The sequence below is a fragment of the Salvelinus namaycush genome, chromosome 19 (genome assembly GCF_016432855.1).
Source record: "Salvelinus namaycush isolate Seneca chromosome 19, SaNama_1.0, whole genome shotgun sequence".
Lineage (NCBI taxonomy): Eukaryota > Metazoa > Chordata > Actinopteri > Salmoniformes > Salmonidae > Salvelinus > Salvelinus namaycush.
The window spans coordinates 2,800,226-2,819,558 of NC_052325.1; the positions used below are offsets into that span (position 1 = coordinate 2,800,226).

The 19,333-nt window shown below is 45.4% G+C and overlaps 1 protein-coding gene across 1 annotated transcript in view; it reads left to right on the forward strand.

Annotated features, from left to right (window-relative positions):
- Positions 1-19,333, forward strand: part of fn1a (fibronectin 1a) — a 94,281-nt gene that overhangs the window by 46,789 nt on the left and 28,159 nt on the right. The window contains exons 29-36 of the mRNA XM_039014382.1: positions 1-71; positions 1,762-1,926; positions 6,043-6,198; positions 9,678-9,791; positions 9,874-10,143; positions 10,723-10,913; positions 18,374-18,461; positions 18,788-18,967. The exon at positions 1-71 is cut by the window's left edge and continues 55 nt beyond it. Coding sequence (XP_038870310.1) covers positions 1-71; positions 1,762-1,926; positions 6,043-6,198; positions 9,678-9,791; positions 9,874-10,143; positions 10,723-10,913; positions 18,374-18,461; positions 18,788-18,967 — 1,235 coding nt within the window. The remainder of the gene's footprint in view (positions 72-1,761; positions 1,927-6,042; positions 6,199-9,677; positions 9,792-9,873; positions 10,144-10,722; positions 10,914-18,373; positions 18,462-18,787; positions 18,968-19,333) is intronic.

Sequence of the window (19,333 nt, forward strand, 5' to 3'; positions counted from 1 at the left end):
AGTCCGCTGGGACGCCCCCTCTGTTACCGTGAGGTACTACAGGATCACCCATGGAGAGTCAGGTCTGTCCGGTACGTTAAACTAGCCTAGCCTTTACTGACCTAGCCTTAACTAGCCTGTTACCTTGAGGTACTACAGGATCACCCATGGAGAGTCAGGTCTGTCCGGTACGTTAACTAGCCTAGCCTTTACTAACCTAGCCTGTTACCGTGAGGTACTACAGGATCACCCATGGAGAGTCAGGTCTGTCCGGGACGTTAACTAGCCTAGCCTTTACTGACCTAGCCTTAACTAGCCTGTTACCGTGAGGTACTACAGGATCACCCATGGAGAGTCAGGTCTGTCCGGTACGTTAACTAGCCTAGCCTTTAATGACCTAGCCTTAACTAGCCTGTTACCTTGAGGTACTACAGGATCACCCATGGAGAGTCAGGTCTGTCCAGTATGTCAACTAGCCTAGCCTTTACTGACCTAGCCTTAACTAGCCTGTTACCTTGAGGTACTACAGGATCACCCATGGAGAGTCAGGTCTGTCCGGTACGTTAACTAGCCTAGCCTTTACTAACCTAGCCTGTTACCGTGAGGTACTACAGGATCACCCATGGAGAGTCAGGTCTGTCCGGTACGTTAACTAGCCTAGCCTTTACTGACCTAGCCTTAACTAGCCTGTTACCGTGAGGTACTACAGGATCACCCATGGAGAATCAGGTCTGTCCGGTACGTTAACTAGCCTAGCCTTTAATGACCTAGCCTTAACTAGCCTGTTACCTTGAGGTACTACAGGATCACCCATGGAGAGTCAGGTCTGTCCGGTACGTTAACTAGCCTAGCCTTTACTAACCTAGCCTTAACTAGCCTGTTACCGTGAGGTACTATACGATCACCCATGGAGAGTCAGGTCTGTCCGGTACGTTAACTAGCCTAGTCTTTACTAACCTAGCCTGTTACCGTGAGGTACTACAGGATCACCCATGGAGAGTCAGGTCTGTCCGGTACGTTAACTAGCCTAGCCTTTACTGACGTAGCCTTAACTAGCCTGTTACCGTGAGGTACTACAGGATCACCCATGGAGAGTCAGGTCTGTCTGGTACGTTAACTAGCCTAGCCTTTACTGACCTAGCCTTAACTAGCCTGTTACCTTGAGGTACTATACGATCACCCATGGAGAGTCAGGTCTGTCCGGTACGTTAACTAGCCTAGCCTTTACTGACCTAGCCTTAACTAGCCTGTTACCGTGAGGTACTACAGGGTCACCCATGGAGAGTCAGGTCTGTCCGGTACGTTAACTAGCCTAGCCTTTACTAACCTAGCCTGTTAGCGTGAGGTACTACAGGATCACCCATAGAGAGTCAGGTCTGTCCGGTACGTTAACTAGCCTAGCCTTTACTAATCTAGCCTGTTACCGTGAGGTACTACAGGATCACCCATAGAGAGTCAGGTCTGTCCGGTACGTTAACTAGCCTAGCCTTTAATAATCTAGCCTGTTACCGTGAGGTACTACAGGATCACCTATGGAGAGTCAGCTCGCTTTACTATGATCATCCACAGAGAGTCTGGTAGCTTAACTAACCTTTCTCTGTCATTCCATCACCATTTTGATCGTCATCAAAGTCATCAAAGTCTTTGAAATCAAAATCTTACCATATTAACTTTTATTGAAATTTGAGAGCTCACCAATTCTTTTTGCTTTTTAACAATATAAATGTTGTCTTTATCAGTAGCATATTAGCATTGTTTGCTGTTACCCCTCCCAACCCCCAGGTGGCCACAGCACCCCTAAAGAGTTCACTGTGCCTGGTTCCCAGTCTACTGCCACCATCCAGAACCTGAGGCCTGGTACTGACTACACCATCACGGTCTACGCTGTGACCGGCAGAGGGGACAGCCCAGCCTCCAGCACACCCATTTATGTCACCCACAAGACAGGTACACCCCCCCCCCCCCCCCCCCCCCCCACCACACACCCCTAACTTCATTCTAGGGCAGGACTCTCCAGCCCTGTTCCTGGACAGGTACTGGCCTGTAGGTTCTCACTCCAACCCTAATTTAGCACATCTGATTCTAATAATTAGCTGGTTAGTTACAACTGGGGTTGAAGCAAAAACACACAGGAGGGTATCTCTCCAGGAACAGGGTTGGAGAGGTCTGCTCTAGGGAGGTGTTTCCTAGAGGAGGGTATCTCTCCAGGAACAGGGTTGGAGAGGTCTGCTCTAGGGAGGTGTTTCCTAGAGGAGGGTATCTCTCCAGGAACAGGGTTGGAGAGGTCTGCTCTAGGGAGGTTTTTCCTAGAGGAGGGTATCTCTCCAGGAACAGGGTTGGAGAGGTCTGCTCTAGGGAGATTTTTCCTAGAGGAGGGTATCTCTCCAGGAACAGGGTTGGAGAGGTCTGCTCTAGGGAGGTTTTTCCTAGAGGAGGGTATCTCTCCAGGAACAGGGTTGGAGAGGTCTGCTCTAGGGAGGTGTTTCCTAGAGGAGGGTATCTCTCCAGGAACAGGGTTGGAGAGGTCTGCTCTAGGGATGTTTTTCCTAGAGGAGGGTATCTCTCCAGGAACAGGGTTGGAGAAGTCTGCTCTAGGGAAGTTTTTCCTAGTGGGCATTTCACCAGGAACAGGGTTGGAGAGGTCTGCTCTAGGGAGGTGTTTCCTAGAGGAGGGTATCTCTCCAGGAACAGGGTTGGAGAGGTCTGCTTTAGGAAGGTTTTTCCTAGAGGAGGGTATCTCTCCAGGAACAGGGTTGGAGAGGTCTGCTCTAGGAAGGTTTTTCCTAGAGGAGGGTATCTCTCCAGGAACAGGGTTGGAGAGGTCTGCTCTAGGGAGGTTTTTCCTAGAGGAGGGTATCTCTCCAGGAACAGGGTTGGAGAGGTCTGCTCTAGGGAGGTGTTTCCTAGAGGAGGGTATCTCTCCAGGAACAGAGTTGGAGAGGTCTGCTCTAGGGAGGTTTTTCCTAGAGGAGGGTATCTCTCCAGGAACAGGGTTGGAGAGGTCTGCTCTAGGGAGGTTTTTCCTAGAGGAGGGTATCTCTCCAGGAACAGGGTTGGAGAGGTCTGCTCTAGGGAGGTTTTTCCTAGAGGAGGGTATCTCTCCAGGAACAGGGTTGGAGAGGTCTGCTCTAGGGAGGTTTTTCCTAGAGGAGGGTATCTCTCCGGAACAGAAGAGGGTTGGAGAGGTCTGCTCTAGGGAGGTTTTTCCTTGCCACTGAGCTGCTCGCTTGCTCTTTGCGGTCTAGAACTGGTTACTGTAAGTATAAAACATTTTATGACAACTGTTGCTGTTAAAAGAGATTGGTTGATCAAGATGTATAAGACCATTTTACCCTGTCCTGTCTTGATAATGTACGTGGTCTGAAAGTATACTTGGGTGGCAGGTAGCCTAGTGGTTAGAGCGTTGGGCCAAAAACCAAAAGGGTTGCTAGATCAAATCCCCGAGCTGACAAGGGAAAAATCTTTCCTTCTGCCCCTGAACACTGTTCCTAGGTCATCATTGTAAATAAGAATTTGTTCTTAACTGACTTGCCTAGTTAAACAAAGGTAACATAAAAATAAAAACACTTCTGCTGTACCTTCAACAGGTTGTGACTTGTTCCCTCTTCTCTGTCTGTAGATATTGACTCTCCTCTTCTCTGTCTGTAGATATTGACTCTCCTCTTCTCTGTCTGTAGATATCGACTCCCCTCTTCTCTGTCTGTAGATATTGACTCTCCTCTTCTCTGTCTGTAGATATTGACCCTCCTCTTCTCTGTCTGTAGATATTGACTCTCCTCTTCTCTGTCTGTAGATATTGACTCTTCTCTTCTCTGTCTGTAGATATTGACTCTTCTCTTCTCTGTCTGTAGATATTGACTCTCCTCTTCTCTGTCTGTAGATATTGACTCTCCTCTTCTCTGTCTGTAGATATTGACTCTCCTCTTCTATGTCTGTAGATATTGACTCTCCTCTTCTCTGTCTGTAGATATTGACTCTCCTCTTCTCTGTCTGTAGATATTGACTCTCCTCTTCTCTGTCTGTAGATATTGACTCTCCTCTTCTCTGTCTGTAGATATTGACTCTCCTCTTCTCTGTCTGTAGATATTGATTCTCCTCTTCTCTGTCTGTAGATATTGACTCTCCTCTTCTCTGTCTGTAGATATTGACTCTTCTCTGTCTGTAGATATTGACTCTCCTCTTCTCTGTCTGTAGATATTGACTCTCCTCTTCTCTGTCTGTAGATATTGGCTCTCCTCTTCTCTGTCTGTAGATATAGGCTCTCCTCTTCTCTGTCTGTAGATATTGATTCTCCTCTTCTCTGTCTGTAGATATTGACTCTCCTCTTCTCTGTCTGTAGATATTGACTCTCCTCTTCTCTGTCTGTAGATATTGACTCTCCTCTTCTCTGTCTGTAGATATTGACTCTCCTCTTCTCTGTCTGTAGATATTGACTCTTCTCTGTCTGTAGATATTGACTCTTCCTTCTCTGTCTGTAGATATTGACTCTCCTCTTCTCTGTCTGTAGATATTGACTCTCCTCTTCTTTGTCTGTAGATATTGACTCTCCTCTTCTCTGTCTGTAGATATTGACTCTCCTCTTCTCTGTCTGTAGATATTGATTCTCCTCTTCTCTGTCTGTAGATATTGATTCTCCTCTTCTCTGTCTGTAGATATTGACTCTCCTCTTCTCTGTCTGTAGATATTGACTCTCCTCTTCTCTGTCTGTAGATATTGACTCTCCTCTTCTCTGTCTGTAGATATTCACTCTCCTCTTCTCTGTCTGTAGATATTGACTCTCCTTTTCTCTGTCTGTAGATATTGACTCTCCTCTTCTCTGTCTGTAGATATTGACTCTCCTCTTCTCTGTCTGTAGATATTGACTCTCCTCTTCTCTGTCTGTAGATATTGACTCTCCTCTTCTCTGTCTGTAGATATTGACTCTCCTCTTCTCTGTCTGTAGATATTGACTCTCCTCTTCTCTGTCTGTAGATATTGACTCTCCTCTTCTCTGTCTGTAGATATTCACTCTCCTCTTCTCTGTCTGTAGATATTGACTATCCTCTTCTCTGTCTGTAGATATTGACTCTCCTCTTCTCTGTCTGTAGATATTGACTCTCCTCTTCTCTGTCTGTAGATATTTACTCTCCTCTTCTCTGTCTGTAGATATTGACTCTCCTCTTCTCTGTCTGTAGATATTGGCTCTCCTCTTCTCTGTCTGTAGATATTGACTCTCCTCTTCTCTGTCTGTAGATATTGACTCTCCTCTTCTCTGTCTGTAGATATTGACTCTTCTCTTCTCTGTCTGTAGATATTGACTCTCCTCTTCTCTGTCTGTAGATATTGACTCTCCCCTTCTCTGTCTGTAGATATTGACTCTCCTCTTCTCTGTCTGTAGATATTGATTCTCCTCTTCTCTGTCTGTAGATATTGACTCTCCTCTTTTCTGTCTGTAGATATTGACTCTTCTCTGTCTGTAGATATTGACTCTCCTCTTCTCTGTCTGTAGATATTGACTCTCCTCTTCTCTGTCTGTAGATATTGGCTCTCCTCTTCTCTGTCTGTAGATATTGACTCTCCTCTTTTCTGTCTGTAGATATTGATTCTCCTCTTCTCTGTCTGTAGATATTGACTCTCCTCTTCTCTGTCTGTAGATATTAATTCTCCTCTTCTCTGTCTGTAGATATTGACTCTCCTCTTCTCTGTCTGTAGATATTGACTCTCCTCTTCTCTGTCTGTAGATATTGACTCTCCTCTTCTCTGTCTGTAGATATTGACTCTCCTCTTCTCTGTCTGTAGATATTGATTCTCCTCTTCTCTGTCTGTAGATATTGACTCTCCTCTTTTCTGTCTGTAGATATTGACTCTTCTCTGTCTGTAGATATTGACTCTCCTCTTCTCTGTCTGTAGATATTGACTCTCCTCTTCTCTGTCTGTAGATATTGGCTCTCCTCTTCTCTGTCTGTAGATATTGACTCTCCTCTTCTCTGTCTGTAGATATTGATTCTCCTCTTCTCTGTCTGTAGATATTGACTCTCCTCTTCTCTGTCTGTAGATATTGACTCTCCTCTTCTCTGTCTGTAGATATTGACTCTCCTTTGGAGATGAAGGTGACCGACGTTAAGGACAGCACCATCACCGTGAGGTGGTCCCCGGCCCAGGGGCCCGTCCAAGGGTACAGGATCACTGGGGTCCCCAAGAACGGACAGGGTCCCTCCTTCTCTGAGACCGTTGCTCCAGGTAGGGTCATGTTACTCCAGGTTGAGTTGTATAGGGGATTCATTAGAGTGGTCTCAGATTTGTTTGTGCGTGACATGACTGTAGGAGTTGGCAAGATGGCACAAATAAATCTCGGACCAGGCTAGGTATAGATAGCTTTAGGAAGATGGCACAAAGAGATCTGGGACCAGGCTATGTATTGATAGCTTTAGGAAGATGGCACAAAGAGATCTGGGACCAAGCTAGGTATAGATAGCTTTAGTAAGATGGCACAAAGAGATCTGGGACCAGGCTAGGTATTGATAGCTTTAGGAAGATGGCACAGAGAGATCTGGGACCAGGCTAGGTATTGATAGCTTTAGTAAGATGGCACAAAGAGATCTGGGACCAGATTAGGTATTGATAGCTTTAGGAAGATGGCACAGAGAGATCTGGGACCAGGCTAGGTATTGATAGCTTTAGGAAGATGGCACAAAGAGATCTGGGACCAGGCTAGGTATTGATAGCTTTAGGAAGATGGCACAAAGAGATCTGGGACCAGTCTATGTATTGATAGCTTTAGTAAGATGGCACAAAGAGATCTGGGACCAGGCTATGTATTGATAGCTTTAGTAAGATGGCACAAAGAGATCTGGGACCAGGCTATGTATTGATAGCTTTAGTAAGATGGCACAGAGATCTGGGACCAGGCTATGTATTGATAGCTTTAGTAAGATGGCACAAAGAGATCTGGGACCAGGCTAGGTATTGATAGCTTTAGTAAGATGGCACAAAGAGATCTGGGACCAGGCTAGGTATTGATAGCTTTAGTAAGATGGCACAAAGAGATCTGGGACCAGGCTAGGTATTGATAGCTTTAGTAAAATGGCACAAAGAGATCATGGACCAGGCTATGTATTGATAGCTTTAGTAAGATGGCACAAAGAGATCTGGGACCAGGCTAGGTATTGATAGCTTTAGGAAGATGGCACAAAGAGATCTGGGACCAGGCTAGGTATTGATAGCTTTAGTAAGATGGCACAAAGAGATCTGGGACCAGGCTAGGTATTGATAGCTTTAGGAAGATGGCACAAAGAGATCTGGGACCAGGCTAGGTATTGATAGCTTTAGGAAGATGGCACAAATAGATCTGGGACCAGTCTATATATTGATAGCTTTAGTAAGATGGCACAAAGAGATCTGGGACCAGGCTATGTATTGATAGCTTTAGTAAGATGGCACAAAGAGATCTGGGACCAGGCTAGGTATTGATAGCTTTAGTAAGATGGCACAAAGAGATCTGGGACAAGGCTAGGTATTGATAGCTTTAGTAAGATGGCACAAAGAGATCTGGGACCAGGCTAGGTATTGATAGCTTTAGTAAGATGGCACAAAGAGATCTGGGACCAGGCTAGGCATTGATACATTTTTAGTAAGATGGCACAAAGAGATCTGGGACCAGGCTAGGTATTGATAGCTTTAGTAAGATGGCACAAAGAGATCTGGGACCAGGCTAGGTATTGATACATTTTTAGTAAGATGGCACAAAGAGATCTGGGACCAGGCTAGGTATTGATACATTTTTAGTAAGATGGCACAAAGAGATCTGGGACCAGGCTAGGTATTGATACATTTTTAGTAAGATGGCACAAAGAGATCTGGGACCAGGCTAGGTATTGATAGCTTTAGTAAGATGGCACAAAGAGATCTGGGACCAGGCTAGGTATTGATACATTTTTAGTAAGATGGCACAAAGAGATCTGGGACCAGGCTAGGTATTGAAGTATACATCTAGATTCTGAAATGTTTTGGATGTCAAATATGGTTCATATAGTGTTGTTGTTAATGCCTGTATCTGTCCCTGGTGTGTATCTGTCCCTGGTGTGTATCTGTCCCTGGTGTTGTTGTTAATGACTGTATCTGTCCCTGGTGTTGTTGTTAATGACTGTATCTGTCCCTGGTGTGTATCTGTCCCTGGTGTGTATCTGTCCCTGGTGTTGTTGTTAATGACTGTATCTGTCCCTGGTGTTGTTGTTAATGACTGTATCTGTCCCTGGTGTTGTTGTTAATGACTGTATCTGTCCCTGGTGTTGTTGTTAATGCCTGTATCTGTCCCTGGTGTTGTTGTTAATGACTGTATCTGTCCCTGGTGTGTATCTGTCCCTGGTGTGTATCTGTCCCTGGTGTGTGTCTGTCCCTGGTGTTGTTGTTAAAGCCTGTATCTGTCCCTGGTGTGTATCTGTCCCTGGTGTGTATCTGTCCCTGGTGTTGTTGTTAATGACTGTATCTGTCCCTGGTGTTGTTGTTAATGCCTGTATCTGTCCCTGGTGTTGTTGTTAATGACTGTATCTGTCCCTGGTGTGTATCTGTCCCTGGTGTGTGTCTGTCCCTGGTGTTGTTGTTAATGACTGTATCTGTCCCTGGTGTGTATCTGTCCCTGGTGTGTATCTGTCCCTGGTGTGTATCTGTCCCTGGTGTGTATCTGTCCCTGGTGTTGTTGTTAATGACTGTATCTGTCCCTGGTGTTGTTGTTAAAGCCTGTATCTGTCCCTGGTGTTGTTGTTAATGACTGTATCTGTCCCTGGTGTTGTTGTTAATGCCTGTATCTGTCCCTGGTGTTGTTGTTAATGACTGTATCTGTCCCTGGTGTGTATCTGTCCCTGGTGTTGTTGTTAAAGCCTGTATCTGTCCCTGGTGTGTATCTGTCCCTGGTGTTGTTGTTAAAGCCTGTATCTGTCCCTGGTGTGTATCTGTCCCTGGTGTTGTTGTTAAAGCCTGTATCTGTCCCTGGTGTTGTTGTTAATGACTGTATCTGTCCCTGGTGTGTATCTGTCCCTGGTGTTGTTGTTAAAGCCTGTATCTGTCCCTGGTGTGTATCTGTCCCTGGTGTGTATCTGTCCCTGGTGTTGTTGTTAATGACTGTATCTGTCCCTGGTGTTGTTGTTAATGCCTGTATCTGTCCCTGGTGTTGTTGTTAATGCCTGTATCTGTCCCTGGTGTTGTTGTTAATGACTGTATCTGTCCCTGGTGTTGTTGTTAATGCCTGTATCTGTCCCTGGTGTTGTTGTTAATGCCTGTATCTGTCCCTGGTGTTGTTGTTAATGACTGTATCTGTCCCTGGTGTTGTTGTTAATGACTGTATCTGTCCCTGGTGTTGTTGTTAATGACTGTATCTGTCCCTGGTGTGTATCTGTCCCTGGTGTTGTTGTTAAAGCCTGTATCTGTCCCTGGTGTTGTTGTTAATGACTGTATCTGTCCCTGGTGTGTATCTGTCCCTGGTGTTGTTGTTAATGACTGTATCTGTCCCTGGTGTTGTTGTTAATGACTGTATCTGTCCCTGGTGTTGTTGTTAATGACTGTATCTGTCCCTGGTGTGTATCTGTCCCTGGTGTTGTTGTTAATGACTGTATCTGTCCCTGGTGTTGTTGTTAATGCCTGTATCTGTCCCTGGTGTTGTTGTTAAAGCCTGTATCTGTCCCTGGTGTTGTTGTTAATGACTGTATCTGTCCCTGGTGTTTTAGATCAGACTGAGATGACGTTCTCTGGCCTGCAGCCCACGGTAGAGTACATCCTCAGTGTGTATGCTCTGGGACAGGACGGAGAGAGCCCTCCCCTGGTTGAGACTGCTGTCACTGGTGCGTGTTCCAGGGGTCGTTGCTCTACATATGACACTGTGCTGCCCTCCTTTCCTGTTTGACCTCTCCTCCCTCCCTGCAGCCGTGGGTCGCCCCACAGACCTGACCTTCTCTAATGTTGACTCCACCTCCATGACCATTTCCTGGGACTCGCCCGACGGCCAGGTGACGTCGTACCGCGTCCTGTACGCCAGCCCCGACGAGGGCGAGAGGGAGCTGCGCCCCGCACCCCGCGGAGACGATGAATCGGCAACGATCCACGGCCTGCGACCCGGAAGTGAATACACTGTGAAGGTCATCGCCATGCACGACCGTACTCCCAGTCCTCCGCTGGTGGGCGTTCAGGCCACAGGTAACTATAAACCCCTCCGGACCAATACAAACCCTTCAACGCAATGGTCAGTTTGAGTAAAGTGAGGCATTGAATCAATAATCTTGAACATCGTTATTTATTTACTTTTGACAGTATTTTGGATGCAAGGTGATTTTTATTTTCCTATATCAGTGATTTTGAACAGTGCGACTAATGTAGCTGATGTTGATTTTAAACATGCACACTCTTTTGAGTATCTTGGAAAGCAGCCTATCCAAACAGGTGAATAACTTTCTCTGTTGCTCTCTCTCGCGCTCTCTCCTGTCTCTCTCGCGCTCTCTCCTGTCTCTCTCTCTCGCGCTCTCTCCTGTCTCTCTCGCGCTCTCTCCTGTCTCTCTCTCTCGGCTCTCTCCTGTCTCTCTCTCTCGCGCTCTCTCCTGTCTCTCTCTCTTGCGCTCTCTCCTGTCTCTCTCTCTCGCGCTCTCTCCTGTCTCTCTCTCGTGCTCTCTCCTGTCTCTCTCCCTCGCGCTCTCTCCTGTCTCTCTCTCTCGCGCTCTCTCCTGTCTCTCTCGCGCACTCTCCTTTGTCTCTCTCTTCCGTTTCTTTCTCTCCCTCTAGCCATCCCTGCCCCCACCAACCTTGAATTCTCCCAGATCACCTCCTCCTCCTTCACCATCAACTGGCGCACCACGTTCAATGCCCGTCTGACCGGGTACCGGGTGGTCGTCAACCCCAAGAACAAGAGCGGTCCCACCAAGGAGATGAATGTTGCTCCCGACACCACACAGGTCCACGTGCCGGGACTCATGGTAATTATAAAGGCTCATACATGCTTATAACCAGTTACAAAGCATTATACCGGCAGACAATGTGTAACTTCTTGGGGTGACCAGACCAAATTCACATAGAAATGTGAGTTATAGATCTGTCATTCTCATTGAACACAAGTCGAAGACGTGGTAGATCTGTTCTATGTGCACTATTTCTGTGCTTAAGTTACATTTTTGTGTCTTTCAGTTTTGTACAACAGCTGAAAATACAATATTTTTGGTTATTGAAAATATATTTCACAGCGGTTTAGATGGTACAATGATTCTCTACACCAGGCGGGTATTCATCTCTTACCCTACGAGGTCCAGAGCCTGCTGTTTTTGTTGTTCTACCTGATAATTAATTGCACCCACCTGGTGTCCCAGGTCTAAATCAGGCCCTGATTAGAGGGGAATCACCCACCTGGTGTCCCAGGTCTAAATCAGGCCCTGATTAGAGGGGAATCACCCACCTGGTGTCCCAGGTCTAAATCAGGCCCTGATTAGAGGGGAATCACCCACCTGGTGTCCCAGGTCTAAATCAGTCCCTGATTAGAGGGAATCACCCACCTGGTGTCCCAGGTCTAAATCAGGCCCTGATTAGAGGGGAATCACCCACCTGGTGTCCCAGGTCTAAATCAGTCCCTGATTAGAGGGGAATCACCCACCTGGTGTCCCAGGTCTAAATCAGGCCCTGATTAGAGGGGAATCACCCACCTGGTGTCCCAGGTCTAAATCAGTCCCTGATTAGAGGGGAATCACCCACCTGGTGTCCCAGGTCTAAATCAGGCCCTGATTAGAGGGGAATCACCCACCTGGTGTCCCAGGTCTAAGTCAGTCCCTGATTAGAGGGGAATCACCCACCTGGTGTCCCAGGTCTAAATCAGGCCCTGATTAGAGGGGAATACACACCTGGTGTCCCAGGTCTAAGTCAGTCCCTGATTAGAGGGGAATCACCCACCTGGTGTCCCAGGTCTAAGTCAGTCCCTGATTAGAGGGGAATCACCCACCTGGTGTCCCAGGTCTAAGTCAGTCCCTGATTAGAGAGGAATCACCCACCTGGTGTCCCAGGTCTAAGTCAGTCCCTGATTAGAGGGGAATCACCCACCTGGTGTCCCAGGTCTAAGTCAGTCCCTGATTAGAGGGGAATCACCCACCTGGTGTCCCAGGTCTAAGTCAGTCCCTGATTAGAGGGGAATCACCCACCTGGTGTCCCAGGTCTAAGTCAGTCCCTGATTAGAGGGGAATCACCCACCTGGTGTCCCAGGTCTAAGTCAGTCCCTGATTAGAGGGGAATGCAGGGGTACTGGCTTCCAGGTCCAGAGTTGAGTTTGAGGGCTCTACATTATGCATTGCTTGTTTTGTCACATAAACAGATAAGGTGAACTTTTAGAATTTTATCAACCAGGAAATGGCGGAGCGATTTCTGCATACGGCAAGTATAACCATCTCATTTGAGACATCTCTAACCCACATCTGAACTGAGTCAAAGTCATTATGACATTATAAAGACACATTTTACAATGCATTATAACTGCATCGTAATTGTAACGGCTTTCGTTGGTGGAAGGAGAGGAGGACCAAAATGCAGCGTGGTACGTATCCATAATATCGTTTAATCGAGAATGAATACAAAATACAAAAAAAAAACCAAGAGAATCAAAATGAAAACCGACACAGTCCCGTATGGTGCAAACACTGAAACGGAAAATAACTACCCACAACCCATAGTGGTAAAACAGGCTACCTAAGTATGATTCTCAATCAGAGACAACGATCGACACCTGCCTCTGATTGAGAACCATACCAGGCCAAACACATAGAAATATAACGTACAGACCAAAACATAGAAAAACAACATAGAATGCCCACCCCAACTCACGCCCTGACCAAACTAAAATAAAGACATAAAAAAGGAACTAAGGTCAGAACGTGACAGTAATGTATTATAACTGCATCGTAATGTATTATAACTGCATCGTAATGCATTATAGTAGTGTTACCAAAATATACATGTGATTTCTCCATAACTTGAGGGATGGATCATTTTAAATGCTTGAGTTTTTTTTCTTTTTTACTTTCCTGTTCACTAAAAGTATATTTTCGCCTGGAATCTTTTCTCCGGGTAGTCAACATTATTTTATATTTGGGGATTTCCAGGTATTTGTTTTATGACCTTCCTCCAATCTAATGTCGTGTCTGACTATCATTAAATGTGAAGACTGTTATTTTATCTAATAAATTCTTTATGTGTAATTATTATTACGTGATTAAACGAATCATGTAAACTTCAATTAACTAGGAAGTCGGGGGGGCACCACGGGAAAATGTTTATAGAGTCTCTATTTCCTGAATCGACTCTTCAGATATTTTCTTATCAAAACTTTCGCTTAATTAATTAATTATTATTACCACATCAGTTCTCATTACTAAACGTCGCAAACCCATGGATATTGGCACGGACCCTAGCGTCCATAATGAATCAGCGACATACAAATTGGCTTAATTATGTATTTACTAACTAAATAATCACAGAAATACATAACAAACAAACAGTAGATATTTGGGTTACTACATGATACAAATAAAAAAGTCCGTAGCGGACGAAGCTGATATGACGGCTTGGTAGACAATGGAAAGGGGTGGGGACAGATAAAAAGCGGGAAAGACAAAATGGATTCACTAGACAGTGTATAATTATATTAATTGAAATGCTAATCCTTTGCACATGAACGGCCGCTGATTCGAGAATAATTGCAATGTGTATATATTTGTTGTCTTCTCTGTTGGTATCGTCGGTCCGTCCTGCTGGAGAGTCAGTTCATCAGAGAATCTCTGGTTAACTTCCCCAGAAGTCACAATGTCCTTTGTGGTTGTAGCTTTCTCCGTGGCTCTGGATAGTGTCTGTTGTAATGGATACGTCAGGCGTACAGATGGTCGTTGCATAGAATAGATGCTTCCGCGGTTGTCGGTATTCTTGTATTAGACTTACGCAATTTCCAGGTGCAAAAGATTTGCTCTTATTCTGTAGTGATCAATAGTCTCAAAGTTGAACCATTTCCAGCCGTGTAGCCAACGCTACAGCTGTCTGGTCTCCGTGGCCTATAGAGTTGTAGTTCTTAACCATTTCAACATGTAGAGTCAGCTCCATATTTTCTGGTCTTATGGTCTATAGAATTGTAGCCATTCCAACGTGGGGACTCCGTCCCGGCAGTCTCTGACTTAATGTACATTTTGTAGGAAGTGGTTTTATACTCTGGGGGGGAAAAGGGGCTATTCTATGACGCCTGATGAAATGTCGGGTCTCACGGGGGCGTGGCCACTGACCTAGTTAAAACATTACGTCTTCTCACAAATAGTATAATATTTACTCATTCATTTTATCCAACATCTAGATGTAAATCTGACCGCTGGGAAATAAACACTTTAAAAGAGAGAGTTATTGTAACGACGTTCGTCTGAGGAAGAAGGAGTAGACTAAAACGCAGCGTGGTACGTGTTCATGATGTTTAATAAAACCTGAACACGGAAACAAAAAAACAATTGGAACAAAACGCAACAGTTCTGTCAGGTATTCACACAAAACAGGAAACAACTACCCACAAAACACAGGTGGGAAAAGGCTACCTAAGTATGGTTCTCAATCAGAGACAACGATAGACAGCTACCTCTGATTGAGAACCACACCCGGCCAAACACATAGAAATAGACAACATAGAACAAAAACATAGAATGCCCACCCCAACTCACGCTCTGACCAACCAAAATGGAGACATAAAAAGGATGTCTAAGGTCAGGGCGTGACAGTTATGTGTATTTCCTGTCCTTCATGAGGTCACCAAATTAAACAACTTTGACAGGATTGTATTGTTTAAATACCCACGGAACATTTCCACATTCTCACAAATAGAAATATTGTTTAATTCTTCAAACTTTTGATTGTCCAAGTGTCTCTCTGTGTTCCACGGTTTACATTCCAATCTGGAACACTACAGAGCATAGAGGCAGCGTATTTTATGACCGACCATAAAACAACAGACTTCCCGCTCTCCCCCCTCTACGAGAGAGAGCACACTGTAGAGAGGACCCACTGTAACCTGACCCTTCAGATCATCACAGGAGAGTCATGACGTTCCCCCTCTACGAGAGAGAGAGCACACTGTAGAGAGGACCCACTGGAACCTGATCCCTCAGATCATCACAGGAGAGTCATGACATTCCCCCTCTACGAGAGAGAGTACGCTGTAGAGAGGACCCAGTGGAACCTGATCCCTCAGATCATCACAGGAGAGTCATGCCACTAATGAGAGCTGTGGCTCCAGCTGGTCCCTCTCCCAAATGAAACCCTATTCCCTACATAGTGCACTACTTTTGACCAGGACCGATATAGCTCCGGTGAAATGTAGTGCACTACTTTTGACCAGGACCGATATAGCTCCGGTGAAATGTAGTGCACTACTTTTGACCAGGACCGATATAGCTCCGGTGAAATGTAGTGCACTACTTTTGACCAGGACTGATATAGCTCCGGTGAAATGTAGTGCACTACTTTTGACCAGGACTGATATAGCTCCGGTGAAATGTAGTGCACTACTTTTGACCAGGACTGATATAGCTCTGGTGAAATGTAGTGCACTACTTTTGACCAGGACCGATATAGCTCCGGTGAAATGTAGTGCACTACTTTTGACCAGGACTGATATAGCTCCGGTGAAATGTAGTGCACTACTTTTGACCAGGACTGATATAGCTCCGGTGAAATGTAGTGCACTACTTTTGACCAGGACCGATATAGCTCCGGTGAAATGTAGTGCACTACTTTTGACCAGGACCGATAAAGCTCCGGTGAAATGTAGTGCACTACTTTTGACCAGGACCGATATAGCTCCGGTGAAATGTAGTGCACTACTTTTGACCAGGACCGATATAGCTCCGGTGAAATGTAGTGCACTACTTTTGACCAGGACCGATATAGCTCCGGTGAAATGTAGTGCACTACTTTTGCCCAGGACCGATATAGCTCCGGTGAAATGTAGTGCACTACTTTTGACCAGGACCGATATAGCTCCGGTGAAATGTAGTGCACTACTTTTGACCAGGACCGATATAGCTCCGGTGAAATGTAGTGCACTACTTTTGACCAGGACCGATATAGCTCCGGTGAAATGTAGTGCACTACTTTTGACCAGGACCGATATAGCTCCGGTGAAATGTAGTGCACTACTTTTGACCAGGACCGATATAGCTCCGGTGAAATGTAGTGCACTACTTTTGACCAGGACTGATATAGCTCCGGTGAAATGTAGTGCACTACTTTTGACCAGGACTGATATAGCTCCGGTGAAATGTAGTGCACTATGTCGGGAATAGGGTCCCGTTTGGGGCTCCGCCCTGGGCCCTGATGTGGGTTTGAAACCAGTAGTCTGGTAGACTAGCGAAGCCACAGCCAGTCCACCAGCCTTGTCATTTCTAGTTCGCGAACAAAGAATGCAACCACAGCCAAGGACTCTTAAATTACTTTTAAAGTGGAACTGACAGGATTATAGCAACATGAAATCCGATTCAAATCTGTTCATATACACCCCCAGGATGACAACTTTTATTTCTTTACAGGGAGCACTTAGATATGGTCATTTTTTTCACGTTTTCATAAACTCATAGAATTTTTGTGATAACTTTATAGTAAGGCATTGTGAAAATTCTATAGCAATATAGAGTGGGAAAGTGGCCTGGCGTTTCAACAATTTATTTGCAACTGTAGTAAATAAAACCTAATAAAAAGCATGTCTTGTCCAGGATCAGAGTCTACACAGACCGGGGCGCCATAGCCAATCAGGCCTACAGTAGGTCTATATGTAAATAAGCCATGTGACCACGTGGCAACGGCGTGACTTTATATCATTATAACGCATTCGCCAAAAGCCGCAAAATACACCTGAATGAATTGGCGCAGCAGTCTACTAGCAGTGCATCTCAGTGCTAGAGGCGTCACTACAGACACCCTGGTTATAATCCAGGCTGTATCACATCCGGCCGTGATCGGGAGTCCTATAGGGCGCCGCACAATTGGCCCAGCGTCGTCCGGGTTTGGCCGGTGTAGGCAGTCATTGTAAATAAAATAAAAATTCTTAACCGACTTGCCTAGTTAAACAAAGGTTACATTTTAAAAATGTTTGTACAAAAATATCACAGGAGTCCTCTTACATTTTGAGAACTTCAGTCCTATTGATCAAACGACCATGAAAAGGTAGTCTCTCTCTCCCCCAGTTGCCTACGCACATCAACAACTAACGCTAGCCCGGAACGAGAGCTTAAATCTAACGAGGGAACATTAGATAAACCCTTAACTGCTTGCAGATGTACATAATATACTGTTACCCTAATCAAACAGTGTTTAATAACTCCAAATAACTAACGTAGCTATAGGTTGTTGTAACATTTTAAACTTAAAACAACATATTTTATTTGGTACTGCATGGATCACCGGTGCGGTTGATTGCAGCATTTGCAGTGTGGTGTACTCAACATGTATTGTAGTTGAATAGCCGGCCTAGGCTACTGCTCTAATGTTGCTGTAAAATACCTACATGTTTCTCATTTGCATGGTGTTTCGTTTTTTTGGGGGGGGGGGGGGTTATTCATTGTCAAGCTTTTAAAAAACCCGAAGCCAGACAACATTTTGACTCATTTATACTCGCCGGTGACTGGTCGTGCAGCGAGCGTAACGCCCGCGGTGTGGTAGCGGGACAAAATGAATTGACAACACAAGTCATTGCGCGGCGCCAGGTTGAAATGTGCGTTAGCCTATTAGCCACGTTATGACTGACGTGATCATTACCCTGGCATTACCCTTGCATTACCCTGGCATTACCCTTGCATTGACATTCCCAGCGTTAGTTACACTCATACGTTTTAGAGTCATTGAAACGGAAACGGTGCATCCCGAATGGAGGCAGCAAACAATGTACCGGGTCAGCTGTGATTTACAAACTGATAGCAGTATGTTTTGGGAGTACCAAGAAATGAATTGGTGAATTATATGAACCATGCATTGAACTGCGTCCATCTATCCTGACAACAATGCCTTTACAGGCAGTACATGGCATGTTGAGTAAATATAACCTATTTTTAAAAACCTCCTTATGAAGTTGGTTTTGAAGCATAAACTGGGGATTTGATATTTTTGACTGATATTATGATTCTGTCTGTTTTCATATCTGTAGTTAAAACACTGTCTGTTCCACTTTAAAGTACCAGGGTGTTTGGGAGCTGATGGTGGTACCAGTGAATCCTCTTACTAAATTGTTTTTTTCTCCTGACTATACTGCCTGTCTCTGTCTGTGTAGGTTGTACCATGCATGAGTCTCACTCAGTTTATCCTGTACTGTCTCTGTCTGTGTAGGTTGCCACCATGTATGAGTCTCACTCAGTTTATCCTGTACTGTCCTCTGTCTGTGTAGGTTGCCACTATGTATGAGGTGCATGTTTACGCCCTGAAGAACTCTCTGACGAGCCGCCCAGTTCAAGGAGAGGTCACAACACTGGACAGTAAGTGTCTCTCTCTCTCTCTCTCTCTCTCTCTCTCTCTCTCTCTCTCTCTCTCTCTCTCTCTCTCTCTCTCTCTTTTTACACTCGCTCCCACAGCTAGCTATTCGACAGTGATGATAGGAGAACATGTACAAAATCCTCTTTATTTCCACATTATCTGTAATTTTCATGGGTCCACAAAACAGAAGTTACAAATTCTAACAGACATTACAATTGTCACAATAGACATTACAAGCATTTAACAAAGGACAATGTTAGTTAATAAGACAAAGAAATTAAAAAATAAAAACCTGGTAGAAATCTCCCCTGCTCTCTCTGTGTTCCAGACATCAGTCCTCCTCGTCGCGTGCGTATCTCTGACGTAAAGGACTCCTCCATCACGCTGACCTGGAGATCCAAGACCGAGACCATCTCTGGCTTCCTGGTTGAGGCCACGCCCACCACCGGAGGCCGCACCCCCATCCAGAGGACCATCGCCCCTGATTCCCGCACCTACACCATACAAGGTACGCCTCCTAAACCTTTACCATCCAAGGTACCCCTCGTATACCCCCCTAAACCTTCACCATCCAAGGTACCCCTCATATACCCCCCTAAACTTTCACCATCCAAGGTACCCCTCATATACCCCCCTAAACCTTCACCATCCAAGGTACCCCTCATATACCCCCCTAAACTTTCACCATCCAAGGTACCCCTCATATACCCCCCTAAACTTTCACCATCCAAGGTACCCCTCATATACCCCCCTAAACTTTCACCATCCAAGGTACCCCTCATATACCCCCCTAAACCTTCACCATCCAAGGTACCCCTCATATACCCCTCCCTAAACCTTCACCATCCAAGGTACCCTCATATACCCCCCTAAA